Source organism: Lepisma saccharinum, chromosome 24, assembly GCF_977018435.1.
Source record: "Lepisma saccharinum chromosome 24, izLepSacc3.1, whole genome shotgun sequence".
NCBI lineage: Eukaryota > Metazoa > Arthropoda > Insecta > Zygentoma > Lepismatidae > Lepisma > Lepisma saccharinum.
Window position 1 is genome coordinate 39,192,303 of NC_139252.1, and position 14,133 is coordinate 39,206,435.

General features: G+C 34.9%; 2 protein-coding genes across 8 annotated transcripts in view; one reads left to right on the forward strand and one right to left on the reverse strand.

Annotated features, from left to right (window-relative positions):
• The window catches only part of LOC145977918 (venom allergen 5-like), a 119,439-nt gene extending 117,414 nt beyond the window's left edge, over window positions 1–2,025 (forward strand). Inside the window, exon 8 of the mRNA XM_083110233.1 lies at window positions 762–2,025. Within this exon, the coding sequence (XP_082966359.1) occupies window positions 762–970 (209 nt within the window). The 3' untranslated portion in view covers window positions 971–2,025. The remainder of the gene's footprint in view (window positions 1–761) is intronic.
• A 1,157-nt stretch (window positions 2,026–3,182) lies between these two features.
• The window catches only part of aralar1 (calcium-binding mitochondrial carrier protein aralar1), a 240,737-nt gene continuing 229,786 nt past the window's right edge, over window positions 3,183–14,133 (reverse strand). For 6 of the 7 annotated variants that reach the window (XM_083110223.1, XM_083110227.1, XM_083110228.1 and 3 more), the window contains 2 exons: window positions 13,175–13,265; window positions 3,183–6,018 (listed from right to left, as the gene is read on the reverse strand). In XM_083110223.1, the coding sequence (XP_082966349.1) occupies window positions 5,853–6,018; window positions 13,175–13,265 (257 nt within the window). In that variant the 3' untranslated portion in view covers window positions 3,183–5,852. The remainder of the gene's footprint in view (window positions 6,019–13,174; window positions 13,266–14,133) is intronic. The other variant, XM_083110224.1, reaches the window with a different exon arrangement.

Consider the following 14,133-nt stretch of genomic DNA (forward strand, 5'->3'; position numbering starts at 1 on the left):
GAACGTGCAGAGATGCTATCCCCTCCTGACACTTAAGAAAATTTTCATAAAGCACCCACCAGCTAGGCTAATTTGCATAAGCATCCCATACCTACTGCATTATCTCCATGTTAATCCATTCAAGCATCCACCCGCCTACAGCTACTTGAACAACCATTCCTCCAGCTACGGTTTGAGCACTGACCTTTCAATTGGGAGTCCACTATTTCAAGTACTGTTGGTATTGTGTGTACTCATACATGTCATGTCTATCAATGTCTGCTAATGTTAACCCATAAGTTATTTTGATAAGCTGAAATAGGAGCATCACAGCAACTGTATAAGTAGGCAAGACAAATTTATGGTAAAAAAATTAGATCAAAGGTATGTAATAGAGGTGAAAAAAAAAATTGACCATACAAAAATGGTTGTAAATTTATTGATAAGCTTCTTCCATTGAGTATGTAGATTCTGTGCTGCAGCTCTTGCCAGTTCAATCTAACTTAAAGGATAGAGACTAGATGGAAATGCTACTTGACGTTTATATCTTCAATCACAAATAGCAAACATGCAGCATCAATTGCTGTGTTTTGCTTGTTTCTGATCTAATTCAGCAATAATTCAAAAAAAGATGTTCACCTTACAAAAAAACAGGCATTTTGTGTTACTTCACGAACAAAATTTGTGCACATTTCATCACTGAGGATGCATAGGATCATAAACATTACATCTGCTCACATTTTGAATTTCTAAGCAAACAGTAACTTAATTTTCCCTTCCAGAAATGAGAGGATCTAGCCCTCCAGGAATGGTGTGTTCACCACATGATTCTCCGTTCCACCCTGCAGAAACCAGACACCATCAACCACCACCATTCACATCTCGCCAGACCCAACCACATCAGCAGCTTCACAACAATATGAAGGGATTTTTCAGTGGACCTTTGTCAGAGCTTGGGCAGATCATTCAACCAATCGTGTTTGGTCGATGACACAATGTGGAAACATATTCAGCGTGTGTATTTGTGTGAAAGAAAAGGAGTATTATCAAACTCAGGTTATGTCAGTTTCATGTGACAATTGAGAAAGCACGATGCTTATTCTTATGATTATGTTTGAAGTTTATAATTGCAAGTGAAAAATCTCAATCTGAGACTATTACAAGTTAGCCCATTTATGTTCCATCATTTATAATGATAACTAGTAACAATTCTGATAAAATGGAAAGCAAAGGGTATCAATCCTACAAACTGACCAATGTAGGACAGATTTCAAAATTACTGATTTGTGTTTATACTGGTAAAAATTGTTTTGTTACAGATACAAATACCTAACCATGCATAATGGGTTATTTATACTTATGGTACAGTTTATCTCTCAATATATCTTGTCAAATGTTTCAAACTTAATCCCTTTTGTTATTTCTTTTCACCTTTCTTTTGTAAATTTTACTTTAGAATGAATTTAATTTTTTAAACAAATATGTAAAAAATACATGCAATACTGTGAATAGTATGCAGTTCTATTGTTTGCAATAATTGTGTGCTAGAACAAAATTTTTAAATATAATAATTAGGGATGTGACGAAGCTGAAAATTTACCGATGCCGATGTACTCGCCGATAATTTTTGGAACCGATACCGATATTTAACCAATTCCAATACATAAGATTATTAAACAGAAATGGGATGTTATTTTCTGCATGACAAAAATAAATTTGCTATGTACATTTCTATTGCATATCATATGTATATACATATATATTCTCAAGAGATGCGAATGTACATTTGCATATACAAAAGGTTATGTTAACCTAGAGATTTAACATTAGTACACAAGCAGTTCTTTGACATGCAAAATGAATTCCTGTTCTTCAGAAATACGAGATTTGGAAGCACTTCAGGAAGTAACCTACTTCTTCTCTTATCGCAAATCTGTTCATTATCACTGAATACTGATGCAGCAGGTATGCTCAAGTATTTTCTCAGCACTTGCTTCAGGTTTGAATACTCATTTTTGAATTTCCAATACAACAGCAGATCCTGGTTCAGCAATGTACTGTTTTATTTCCGATTTATAGTTAGGTTGATCCTCTGAATGAGAGTTTGCAATAACTTTATTACAAAAACTCTACAATAATGACGATTCATAACCAAATTTTCAATAAATCTTACAAAACTAAAATATAAAACTTATTAGAAGGTAAAACTCTAGTATAATCTGTACTGGTTTAAATATCGGATTTTTGCCGATGCCGATGTGTCAGTTTCTGCTGATTTTCATACATCTGTAATCGGCTTCGGCACATCCCTAATAATAATTATAAAATTGCAAACTGTAATCTAATGAATTACCATATTTGCCGGTGTATAAGAGAGACTTTTTTTCCCTTTAAAAATAGGTCTGAAAAACAGGGTGTGTCTACGAATCCGATAGTCAGTTTTTTATTACCTTCATTTCTGGAAACTTTCCCTGTTCTGAATTAGACAATTTCTTTCTTCCTTTCTTTTGGTGTGTGATGAAGAAGATTAAAATGTATTCTTTCCTAGTTAGATTAGCTAAGTTACCTGTTGAAAGTAGAGCTACATGTTACATTATATTTGAAATACTGTAAATTAATTGAAGGGCTCGATGTAAAACATACTAGACATTTTGGTCATTTCCGAGTTCATTAAGAAAAATGGTTATTAGAAGTTATACTGTAGATAAATTGTTTTCGTGTTGTTTACCAATTTCAGAAGGCTTCACTGAGTCAAATGCAAATTGTATAACATGGCAATTTCACCCAAAAATTGAAGGATGGCACATTTTACTTTGTAAATCAAAAATTACCAAAATGTCACTACCATGTTTTACACCCGAGCCCTCAAATTATAAATTCAGTAATAAAGCTTTTTCCTCAAAAATGTATACGAAAAATAGGGTGCTTTTTATAGTCCAGCAAATACGGTAATTCAAAATTAAATAAAAAGTTACAGAAAAGAAAGAAGAATTATTAACATGGAAAACACCATAAAAAATGTGTCATAAGTGTAACATGCATTATCAAAACATTGTTTGTCTCTCGTGAATTATGGTAAAAAAAAATTATATACACTGAATCATGAATCAAAAATTTTAACTGCAAAGGTTTCTGTTGTATTACAACTCCCTACAACAAAATGATGCTAAATAATTTTAACAGATCAAATATATCACAAACAAACAATGATAATAAAATTACCACTTTGAAAACACGTGTCTTTCCTTTATTTTTGCTTTTATGGTTAAGACACAAGTACATTGTAACACTGTACATATGAACACAACCATTCTTCTACCAGTACCATCCTTTACTCCATGTCTGATAACTAATTCATTAACAAAAGCTAAAAAATCACCATCAACTGAAATTTAACAATTACAGAGTATAATGGAAAGAGAGGGAAAATACGAAACTGGTTATTCTCGATTTTTTCAATAGTTACATTTTCTCCAACAAATCTTCATTCAGGCAAGAATACTTTTCTTGGTACGTTACTGAGGGTAACAGTAAAACAAGTTACTGGTTGCCATGACAATTGCTTTTTATATATGTGTGTGTATAACATTTGAAAAGAAATACAAATTATTTAATCTTTCTCCAAAAATACCGATTATGTCGCAACAAATGATTTTGCACTTCAAAAATAGACAACTGTACAATTTTGTTTATAATATCTGGATTTGTACAATTTTGTTTATAATCTCTGGATTTATAAAGCCTCCTGTAAATTTTTATTTGCATTCAAATTTTGTAATATCAATCGCTCTACATTTTTCAATGATGATAATTCTCTTTCAAAGAAAAAATTCTAAAAAATGGGCATATATTAAGGCTGCTATCTACACAAATTTAATAGTAAATTTTAATAATCCTTGCAGAACAGAACAGTTAACAAGATATAACAATATCATCAGCAACATAAAGAAAAGAAATTAAACTTAACAGTGAATATTTCTTGAAAAACATTTTGCAAACTTCAGACATAATTACTTTCCTAACGTGTGCAGTGATATGTCATTATTTCCCTATGAATGCATGTAACATTTTTTGTTGCATGTGTAAATATTTTCATATAAAACTGAAACACTTGTACAAAATAACCTCAAGCATACAGACATATTTATTTACACTACACAGAAGAGTATAATTGTATGGCCTTAGAAAGCATTTCGTCTGCCAAAAGAGAAGAGAAATGAAGTCCCCCTTTTAAACACAGCAAAATATCATTCTTTTCTGTTTTTAGAGACAGTATGAGCAGAAGATTCCATGTTATCACATTCAAATATATATATATATTTTAAAATTTATATTGCATTTCACTCTCTTTACTTGTTCTGTGTTGTTTTTAATATTAAATTGGAGAATGCACAATGCATTTTGTCCCTAGTCTGGGACAGGCATTAGTATAAGCTTCTGGTGTTAAAAAATTGTACAACGAAAATTGTACAATAACAATTGTTTTCAAACTACTTCTCTGCAAGCATTTATACAATAATGAGCATATGTACATCTAGCTGCCTCATAACGAGAATTTAATTTTTTTACACAGACATTCAAATTTCAAACTAGAAATTATTCTTTATACTTTTGTTTAATAGTAATAGTTCCTTAGAATAATTATGCATCACTGATATTGCCAGGCGCTGTGCATGTATTGCTAAATATTTGAAATGCATAAAGTAAGCTGAACATACATTCGACTCCAATGCAACACTCTCCGAATCTTTTTTTTGTCCTTTGTAAATTGGTTTTATGAACCACTGATAAACAAGGAGAAAAACTGTGAACCAAATCTTTAATTGCCATGTTTCACAAAACTTGACACCATCATTTTTTTAGTCTAGACTAGCTTTTTATTTTTATAACTGTCATAATGCACTGAAAATACTTTTCGAAATCATTATTTAAAAAAAATGCAATAATGTAACAAACCAACGAGGCATCAAGGTATTTTTTTTGTAGGTGTTTTTGTCAATATTCCTAATTGGGTATACATACAACAATGCTGACCGCACTCGACTCGGTAACCTACACCTGGCATGTTTCTCACACAGAAGTCAACACAATATCGGAAGGTATATTTGAGCACTTTCTTGCAAAAAAGGCATCCCAGGGCAATTATCACTCATGTGTTCTTTTTTATGCTTCTTTGGTGAAAAAAAACACTGAGGCCCTTCACAATCACTACGCATAGTATCTGTGTCAAAAATGACACATATTCTCTGGTCTAACAAACCATACAATCTATCATTATACGTACTGTTCATGGTACTCGTGAATACAGTATTTACAGAACACAGCCAACATGTTATCTCGTAGTTTTTTTTTCTTACAAGTCCCAAAATATAATATAACCAATATATATATAATCTTCTTTTTTTCAAGTACAATCACAGTTCTGAATTAAATATGGCAGTAATATTTTCCTTTTTTTTACAAAGAGGACTCTTCAAATACAGAGATCAAGGGAGTAACAAATGTAATAACAGGGTCCACACTTGTTTTCTGTGAAATATACACTACATCTTGTTTTACTTCCTACACATTCTTGGGGGTAAATGTATTATGCTATGTACACTATTATGAACAAACAGCACCATTCTGACTATAACATTTCTGGTACACTAACAGGTGTTACCACTTCACCCATCTCTCACTGGTCAATTCATCAACAAACTTCGATCTACTTGTGCCCGCTGAAAACCTCTTGAACTATAAAAAGACCGTCTCCAACTTTTTCTTCCTTGATGCCTCTTTTAAAATATCAACAGCTAATTTCTCTAAAAAACAGTTTCCTATGTAGAAACTACCTTCTCCACTGGTTTCAACTAAAAGGCAGTGGGCTTTCTTTATGAGCCTGTCCGATACTTCGGCAGACAAAGCCCAAACTTGGACTCGATGCCGGCAAGAATTGGTAGTGCCACTTCGTAACCACCTATGTGATCCGGATTCGTGGACTTCATCTCGTCTGCAACGCCTGTTGCTGGGATGTGCAATTCTGAACCTGCTGGTCGGCTGCAAAGAAGAATTACGAAGATAATGGATAGGATATGCCCAAAGGAAACATTACAAGTGTGGTCGGTGATTTTTAACATAAATCGAATTGCTTGAGGATTAAATGTATATTTTAAGAGTACAATACTAATGATGATCCGACATGAAATTTGCTGATATTGATAACTGATTATCTACCAATTTTTTTAAAAAACTGTCAATCTTCCTTGATGAGAACTGAATGCATTAATATCCATAACCATTACAAATATTTGTAACTAGATGACTGGAAGGGGATTTGCTTAAAAAAATAATAATAATAATAACATCACATATGAATTGAAGGTCCCAGTGAAAAAGAGGAGTACACTGGCGCTATCCCACGTCAGACTGCTAACGGTTGCTGGCAACATACATATTATATAACGACCTACATGTCAGCCACCACCACCACCATTTTTCCACTAGGCCCTTCAATTACATATTTACTTTCATAAAAACAGTAACAAAATGGCAGAATTGTGCACTAGATTACAGGTTATTTATAGCAGGTATATCAGATCAGTAAAGCTATAGGTAATATTACCAATACACAAACATGCTAAAAAATTGGCTGATACCTATAAGAGTACCACAATGTATATAATATTTCATGCAATGATGTAGGAAACTCCTTCCCATAGCAAGTACATTTCAAGATCAAATCTAGGATCAATCTCTTGGCCTAAGTAGAAAAAAAGTCATATCTTACTGTTTCTGCAGTATTCATCATGGTTTTTCATGAGTTATTATGCATATGCACTTAAAATACCTAAACGATGCATGCAAATATGCACTTTAGAAAAACACTTCTTTTTTTAAAAAAAATGTTTTCTTTCAGTTGCTGCAAAAACCCTACATGTAAGATATTTCTTTTTTTTCAGCTCATACGATTTAGCATGTAATACGAGGGTTGCTGGAAAAGTTTCTGCAAACTACCACCAACAGTGACACTAGTGTTATGCTATTATAAAAATTGGAAGAATATACCCATTTTATGTTTAAATTGTCTTTGATTGTTTGTTTAAGCCTATTTGTTTATTTTTAACAGCAGTTTGAAGAAGTAGTTTCATGTAAGAAATGGAAATTTCTCGTGATCACTTTCAGGCAATGATTTTTTATGGTTTCAAATGTAGTTTAACACCGAAACAATGCATTGAGCGATTTCATTTGGCTTTTGGGGATGAAGCACCATCCAATAGGACTGTGTACAAGTGGTTTTCCGAATTCCAGCTTGGTCGCACATTTCTCAGTGATTAATTTCGTGAAGGTCGTCCATCCACGTCTGTTGTTGCCAGTAACGTTGATGCTGTGCATGAAATGATTGAGAGAGATCGGCATGTGACATACCGTGAGATTCAGGCATCCTTGAACATGAAAGCAATACATACAATTTTGCATGGTCATCTGAACGTACAGAAACTTTCAAGCTGTTGGACCCCACACAGCTTGACTGAAGCTCAAAAACAGGCTCGTGTAAATTGGTGTAAAGAAATGCTCAAAAAATTCATTCAACCAGGCAAGTCAAATTTGGTGCACTACATCGTTACAGGGGACAAAACTTGGATCTATTCATATGAACCCGAAACTAAACAGCAATCCACTGTTTGGGTGTTTCAAAGTGAGCCGAAACCAACAAAAGTTGTTCGTTCGAAGAGTGCTGCCAAGCAAATGATTGCTTGTTTCTTCGGTTATACCGGCCATCTGGCAACAATAGCTTTAGAAGATCGAAGGACTGTAAATGCTGAGTGGTATACAACAATTTGTTTGCCAGACGTCATCGATGAATTGCGTAAAACAAACCCAAATCGTCGCATTATTCTTCACCACGACAATGCCAGTTCCCACTAAGCACACCAAACTGTTGATTTCTTGTCCAGTAAAAATGTCGAATTAATGACTCATTGTCCGTACTCACCTGATTTATCACCTAATGACTTCTTTTGGTTCCCACACATGAAAAATAAGATGAGTGGTGAGCGATTTGTGTCGCCTGAAGCAGCTGTCAACGCATTCCGAACAGCGGTTTCTGAGGTATCAGCTTCAGAGTGGAAAAAATACTTTCAAAATTGGTTTGAGCGTATGCAAAGTGTATCGATCTTAAGAGTGAATACTTTGAAAAACAATAAAGCCATTCCCAGAACTTCACATGTCTTTTTTCATACTGATTGCAGAAATTTTTCCAGCAGCCTTCGTACATGTAAAAGTTGCAGTTCTGAATTCTTTCACACACTCTTGTTTACTGAACACTGCTGTTTTATAAATGTACAAAAAATCACACTATTTACAGATCATGACTGCACTTAATTACAACATGATATCTGAAATTTTAAACTTCGAAATTCCTTGTTTTTGGCAATAATATTTTTATACTCAGAAGGAACTAGTTCTACATCACAAGATACGATTGGACATTAAGGCTTGACTGGACCTTTGGCACTTATAAGGGCGAATTATTTCAAATTTTCCTCTTTATTCGAAAACCGCTGTGATATTCCAAAAATATGGAAAATTACACATGCTTAGAATTCCTTCTAGAGCATTGACGTGAATTTTCGTGTAATTTGATTTCTCTGTTTTCTAGATATTCTCAAAAGTTTCACGATTACGTAAGTATTAAACTATTGATAATACAGTAAAACCTCGTTAATCCAGACTCAATAAGCCGGACTTTGCTTAATCCGGACAGGCAAAAGGCAAAAAGAAAAAAAAAAGCAGAATGCAAGGTTTTAAATGTGGCTATAAGTCAACAATCGCATTCGTCATATTGCTCCGTAATGGACTCCCCTTGCTTTAAGCTAACACACAATTTTTTTAAGCTAACACACACATTTTTGAAGTCTAACAACATTCAGCAAAAAAACACAGCCCCGAGAAAATATCCTCCTTTGTGCATTGCATATGCCGCCATTGTTAGAATACACAACTTGTTTACTGCACGAACAACTATAATTTCTTTCCACATTCGATGGCAAAACAGAAAAATACAGTATGTACATTGCCCATTGTTGTGGATATTCAATGCAGTCAGTTTCTATTAGAGCTGTTGTATCAAACACATCTAGTTCTTTGTATTATGTACATACAGAGTTTTAACGTGTTATCATATATACAGGGTGTCATTTTAATGGCGACCATGGACAACGGAAACGTTTAGAGTGCATCAAAACAAACAAGTTTTCTCAGTAATATTTTTCTCGTTGATGCATCACTTCGGCACTACAGTCGTTCAAAAAAGCCCGTTTCGCTGCCTGAATGCTGGCAACCACAAACATTTGATTGCATTTGTGACGTCATATCCCGTCGTGAAGCGATGCATTCCAGGGTTACCAGGAACACACATATTCTGTGAAAAATGGCATAGCTACAATCAGCCACATTGTGTACCGTAAAACAAAACGAGAAAACATGTTCTGTAACCTAACAGGAAGTAAACAAACAAATAGAATTCAAGTGGAAGTGATCATATCGAATTTTGTCTCAGCTTACATGTCAAATATTTGCAAATCAAGTTACCAAGTTGGTATCTACAATTTAGTCTATCCACTTCTGATACTAGCTGTCTGTGACACACTGAACAGATGACAAAGTAGAAATGAAAGAATTCAAAATTCCAAAGATAAGCAACACACAATATAATGTATATTCAGGGCATTATGAGCAGTGATGTGCATCTACGCGTAAACAAAGATTGTATACATTCTACGTGTAGATTATGTAAACTATGTAATCAACGTAGACAACATGGCGCTCGGCGTTATCCATGCAAGGCACGCACATCTTTCTAGAATCAGCAAACAGCATCAGCAGGTGGGCATAGAGAGCGTGAAGTATTCCACTGTCTAGAAATAAGTGTTTTAAGTATTTATTTACGTTCAACCAATTCAATAGGTATTAATTGAACTGCAAAATAAACTTGTCGATTACAGCAAAGCCTTCCAAACCGTCGACCACGATATCCTGCTGGCAAAATTGTCATTGTATTTCAACTTCTCCCAACCCGCTGTTGACTGGACTCGATCATTCTTAGCAGCCAGACAGCAATGCACATTAGTTTCTGAAAAAAAGTCGTCATGGCTGCCGATAATTTGCGGTGTTCCCCAAGGAAGCGTTTTGTCTCCGCTACTGTTCTCCATGTACATAAATGACATATCAGAAACATTTCAATCAACGAATTACCATCTGTACGCTGATGACGTCCAATGTTACTTATCGTTCCCTAAAACAAACATCAATATGGCCATCAAAGCCCTAAACGCTGATAATATGAACGTCTGCAAGTGGTCTCAGGCAAACGGTCTACGAGTAAATGCTGAGAAAACTAAATGTATTTTAATTGGCTCACGGCACCTCATATCCACAACAGCGAAGTCCTCCATCCCGGACATTCTTGTAGACGGAAAACCCATTTCACTATCACTTTCGGTCAAAGACCTGGGAATTGTTGTGGACGAAAACCTCACCTGGAGTGACCATGTGAAGGCCATATGCAAAAAAATCTTACGCAGCATTACACTCACTGTACCGCCTAAAAAACATCTTACCACAAGAGGTAAAGAAAACACTCGTGGAATCGCTAGTTTTGTCGCAAATAGACTACTGCGACTTGACGTATGTTGACCTCAATGGGGTACTAGGAAGACGTCTACAGCGAATACAAAATGCATGTGTACGTTTTATTTATAACATCAAACATTTTGACCACCTTACCCCGGCTTTCAAAGACCTAGGCTGGTTCGACCTTTCAACACGCCGTCGCTTCCACGCTCTTACAGCGCTCTACAAAATAGTGCATTCAAGAGAACCCCCCTACCTATTTTTACGATTTCAACCCCTAAGCGCAGCACACACCTTTGCTACCCGTTCACGAAACAACTCCCTGTTCACCATCCCCTCCCACAAGACAGCGTTTTACGGAAATTCCTTCACGGTCACTGCCACCAGAGCGTGGAACGACCTCCCCAATGGCATAAGAAACTCTTCTTCTCTAGGCAATTTCAAATCAAAATTAAGAAAGCATCTTCTGGAGGCAACTTATCAGTACTGAAAACAAGGAAAGAAAATAGAATGAAACCTTTCTTGATCTAAATTTGCAGGCCAAACACCGACCGACTTTTCTGTATTTTAAGTATTTTTGTTGTGTGTGTGTTCATGCTGTACGTGCATTTTTTACGTTTCTTACAGCATATATGTGTATTTTTTTTTTTCTTTTTTGTGTTTTTCTTTTTTTGTGTTTTTTATTTTCTTTGGTATTTTGATATTTTATATTTCATAAACTGTTAGATATTTCAACAAAATTTGTAAAATGTGAAGTAGAGATGGTTAAGTGTAAGAAAAGGCTTGTGCTTTAACTTCGCCATCCAAAAGAAGAAGTAAATAAATAAATAAATAAATAAATAAATACTCAAAAAAATGTGATATCCGTAGAATGACAAGATTTATTTACTTCTATTTCCACCATTTCACACGTGGAAAAATCTGCCTTAAAATAACACATGTACTTTCCTATACAGTAATAAGACATGAAAGTATTGTTAGCCTTCCCTTTTTTCAGTGTAAAAAATAATGTCAGTTTTCACTATGGCTGTCATTTGTTTTTCTTCCGGTAGTTCCTTTTCCCCTTTTTCGATAACTTTGATTACGTCGGATGGTCTTAAGTTGGTTATAGGCCCAGATTATCAACATGTTTGAAGAAAAAATACTTCATCTTTCAAAGAGCACGGGGATTTCCTTCTTCCCTGTTGTTTGCATTGTCTACAGTAGACTATGTAAACTATATGTCAATGTAATCTTCGTGTAGATTACACCTAGATAATGCATGTAGACATAAACTTATAGTCTATGGCACATCACTGATTATGAGGCAAGCGACAAAACTGATTGAAAATACAGGGATATAAGTAGTAGTAATACAAGCTCCGCGACGACTGTTTATCTATGCACCGGATACACATGTAATAGTTTGCAACTGTGAACAGGGCAGTATATTCACTACTGATTCATAATTAGATTGTTACTGTCGTTGTACGTGTTTTAGCCGTAATGTAGCAACTTGCACCTCGGATACTTCCGTTATTAGCACAAAAGTACCACAAGGCATCTGGACACAAACCTGTAGATATCAACCTTGCAATGAGATTTGCAAATATTTGACATGTAGCTGGGCGTAAACAGGCACATGTAAGCTGTAAGTCCAATAAAATTTATTGTTGTTGATATTTGACATGTATGTCGAGACATAATTCGATATTGACACTTCATTTTGAATACGTTTTTAGCATTTCTGATATCGTTGGTTCACTTCTCATTTCCCCTGAGATGACTGCTTATCTTCTGGCTGATCAGCTATGATGTTTGGTCTATTGGACACGTTTCTCGCTTCGTTTTACAGCTAATAATGTAGTTCGTAGTTTGTCATTTTTCCAAAAAATTGTGTGTTCCTTGCAAGCGCTGTTTTGTCGCAGCAAATGACGTCACAGATACAATCAAACGTTGTGTTGGGTTGCCAGCATCCAGGTGGCAAAACGGTCTTTTTCGAACGGCTGTAGCATCGAATCGACGCACCAACGAGGTAAAAGTTACTGAGAAAAGTTGTTTGTTTTATGACATCCTGTATATAGTGTATTTAGGCCTATGTCCTTTAAATACACCATAATAAACATGCTTTGTTGCTATAAACGGAGTTTTAATGCACTTTGTACTGTTCTTTTAGGTTATTTCAGTTAATCCGGACTTTCATTAAACGGTCAACTTATCCTCCTCATTAGTCTGGATTAACGAGGTTTTACTGTATCTAGATAACAGTGAAAGCAAACTATACGAAAATTCATGCCAATGCTCTACAAGGAATTCTAAGTGTATGTAATTTTTCATATTTTGGAATATCAAAGAGGTATTTCGAATAAAGAGGAAAATTTGAAAAAATTCACCCTTGCAGGTGCAAAAGGTTCAGTCGAGCCTTAAGGCATAGTGTCTGACACATCAAGTGGTCGTCGGCTCTAAAATATGGAAGAAGTTTATTTATGTGATTTATATACACATTTGCATACACAGGACCTAAATATAAATGTATGGAATTTCATATCCCATTATCTACAGGAACTGAAAGGAACTTTATATTAATGAGCCTAATACTTACGATCCTCCAAAATCCACATAGAATAACCTCTGGAGAACTTCATACGTTAGGAGAGTCACACCAAATTGTGGTGATGATCTGAATACTCGAGCTGAAAGGAGAAAAAAAGAATATGAAGTTTTCATTTCTCTTTCATACTGGAATGAACACGCGAGGGAAAATTACAAGACAATATACAGATTAGTACTGAAATTTCTAATTCATTTGTACTTCAAAAATAAATTGTAATTTTCAGGCATACGAAAGTTATTAACCAAGACTATTATGTTGCAGATTACAAATATTTAAGGTTAAAAATGGTGAATAAAACTGGACCTAGTTAGAAGAAAAAGTGCCAATTTTGAATATATTCTTAATAATGAATGCAATAAAAGAATGATGTACGTCATTACACTTATTTGGACTTGTGAGGCAAATACTGACACACAACATAATTCAAAATAAGTACTGAATGACAAAATTCCCATTTCCATAAATAGCAGTAAACTTAAATTTATATCTGGACCTAAAATGACCTCTTTGATTGTAGTACCTTACCATTATACAGCAGTTATGGGATATATTTCACAAACCTTGACATTTTCTTACGTACCAACATGCACAGAACAAAAAGAGCAGGAAAATGAACATCACTACTGCATAGTGTTCAGAAAGCATACCATACCTTCCTTTCATCATAAGGTCTCTCTCTCTCTCTCTACACATATTACTAATTCTAAATTCAAATCAGAGCTGACCCTACATCAATATAAAGGGTAACATATATTATTCTATCCACCAGTATGAGTAAGTAATCCTGTTTGAATGCAAGTGCACGAGTGCAGGAATCTCCGATGATAATCCGATGGCTCACATTAGTCTGCCATAGAACACTGGCCATTTCACACAGAAATCGTGGCAGTACAGGCATTCATCTGAACAGGTTCAATCTGGGGAACTGCGACTGTCTAATGAGGACC